A 1,231-nucleotide genomic window follows, 5' to 3' on the forward strand; every position below is an offset into this window, starting at 1 on the left:
GTAGGGGAAATAAGAGGAGGAAAATGTATTGTGTCTGTTCACCGCCTTGAATTATTTGTAAACATAATAAAGGTGGGACATAAATGGATAAAATTTAGCTTAACAAGCGGTCAGTTATCCAAACAACCCCAGCGATCTTCATCCTTCAGTCTGAGTTGTGTAGCATTGGCTGGAGCAGAGAGCTCGGCCCCAATCTTCACCCTGTTGTTGTGCTGGACACAGTGACCGCACAGGTGTGAAGTTTGTCCTCGGGAGTTTTCCAATCCCTAACACCCAGTTGCATCGAATTTTGCACCCCCTAAGTAGCTAATCAGTTCAGCTGAATGATCGGTGAAAGGGCCATCTGTCTGCTGTATTTAATGGAGTGTCTTCACATCCCAGATAGGAAATAATTGGATTGACAGACACGCAGTCCTTCACAAGACTGTTTGTTAACTGATTAAAGGAGGGTGGGGGGCGTGGGTGGGCTGGGAGAGCAGCAGGGAAGAGAGTTGAAGGTGTTAATTGAATTGATCCTATCCTGTCTGACGTTGGATGGACAACCGGGGAGATATTTACCATTTTAGAGGCTCCTGTTCTTTTGAAGGCAGCAGCGGAAGATATAGTAGTATATTAATTATTATTATTATTAGTGAATAAGAAGTGAAGGAGTCTCGGAATTGGAATTACCGTCCCAAGAGGGCCAACCGACTTCGAGTCCCTCCAGTAAAATGTCAATTTGGAATATATACAGGAATATCACGTAGATGTTCCTGAAATAACTGTTCTTTTGAAGGCAACAAGTGGAAGATCTGTTTTTGTCATGCTGTAACGCTAGAAGAGATAGGAGACAATATTTCTAGCTCGGGGTTGAAATGAGGGGTCCTTGGTGCCCTCTGAGCTGGGTGGTTTTCTTGCAGACGTTTCACGACCCAAGTAGGTAACATCATCAGTGCTGGAAGGGAGTGAGGTTTGCTTTCTGTTTACATAGAAGTATACATGGAAAGCCACTCCCTATAAAACAAAATATTTGTAGCTGGTTGAAATAAAGAGGTCCTTGGTGTTTTCTGAGCTTGGTGGTTTTCTTGCAGACGTTTCATGACCCAACTAGGGAACATCATCAGGGCTAGAAGGGAGTGGGGTTTGCGGAGAAGAAGAAGAAGAAGAGGAGGAGGAGGAGGAGGGGGGGACTGTGGGGTCCCTGAGCCTGGTGGTTTTCTTGCAGACATTTCATGACCCAACTAGGGAACAT

General features: G+C 44.9%; 1 protein-coding gene across 1 annotated transcript in view; it reads left to right on the forward strand.

Moving 5' to 3' along the window:
* Positions 1-949: 949 nt before the first annotated feature.
* Positions 950-1,231, forward strand: part of EXOC4 (exocyst complex component 4) — a gene marked incomplete at its 5' end in the record, with an annotated part of 50,803 nt that continues 50,521 nt past the window's right edge. Inside the window, one exon of the mRNA XM_015829328.1 lies at positions 950-980. Within this exon, the coding sequence (XP_015684814.1) occupies positions 950-980 (31 nt within the window). The remainder of the gene's footprint in view (positions 981-1,231) is intronic.

Source organism: Protobothrops mucrosquamatus, unplaced genomic scaffold, assembly GCF_001527695.2.
Source record: "Protobothrops mucrosquamatus isolate PMUCROS unplaced genomic scaffold, P.Mucros_1.0 scaffold5860, whole genome shotgun sequence".
In the NCBI taxonomy this organism is placed as follows: Eukaryota; Metazoa; Chordata; class Lepidosauria; order Squamata; family Viperidae; genus Protobothrops; species Protobothrops mucrosquamatus.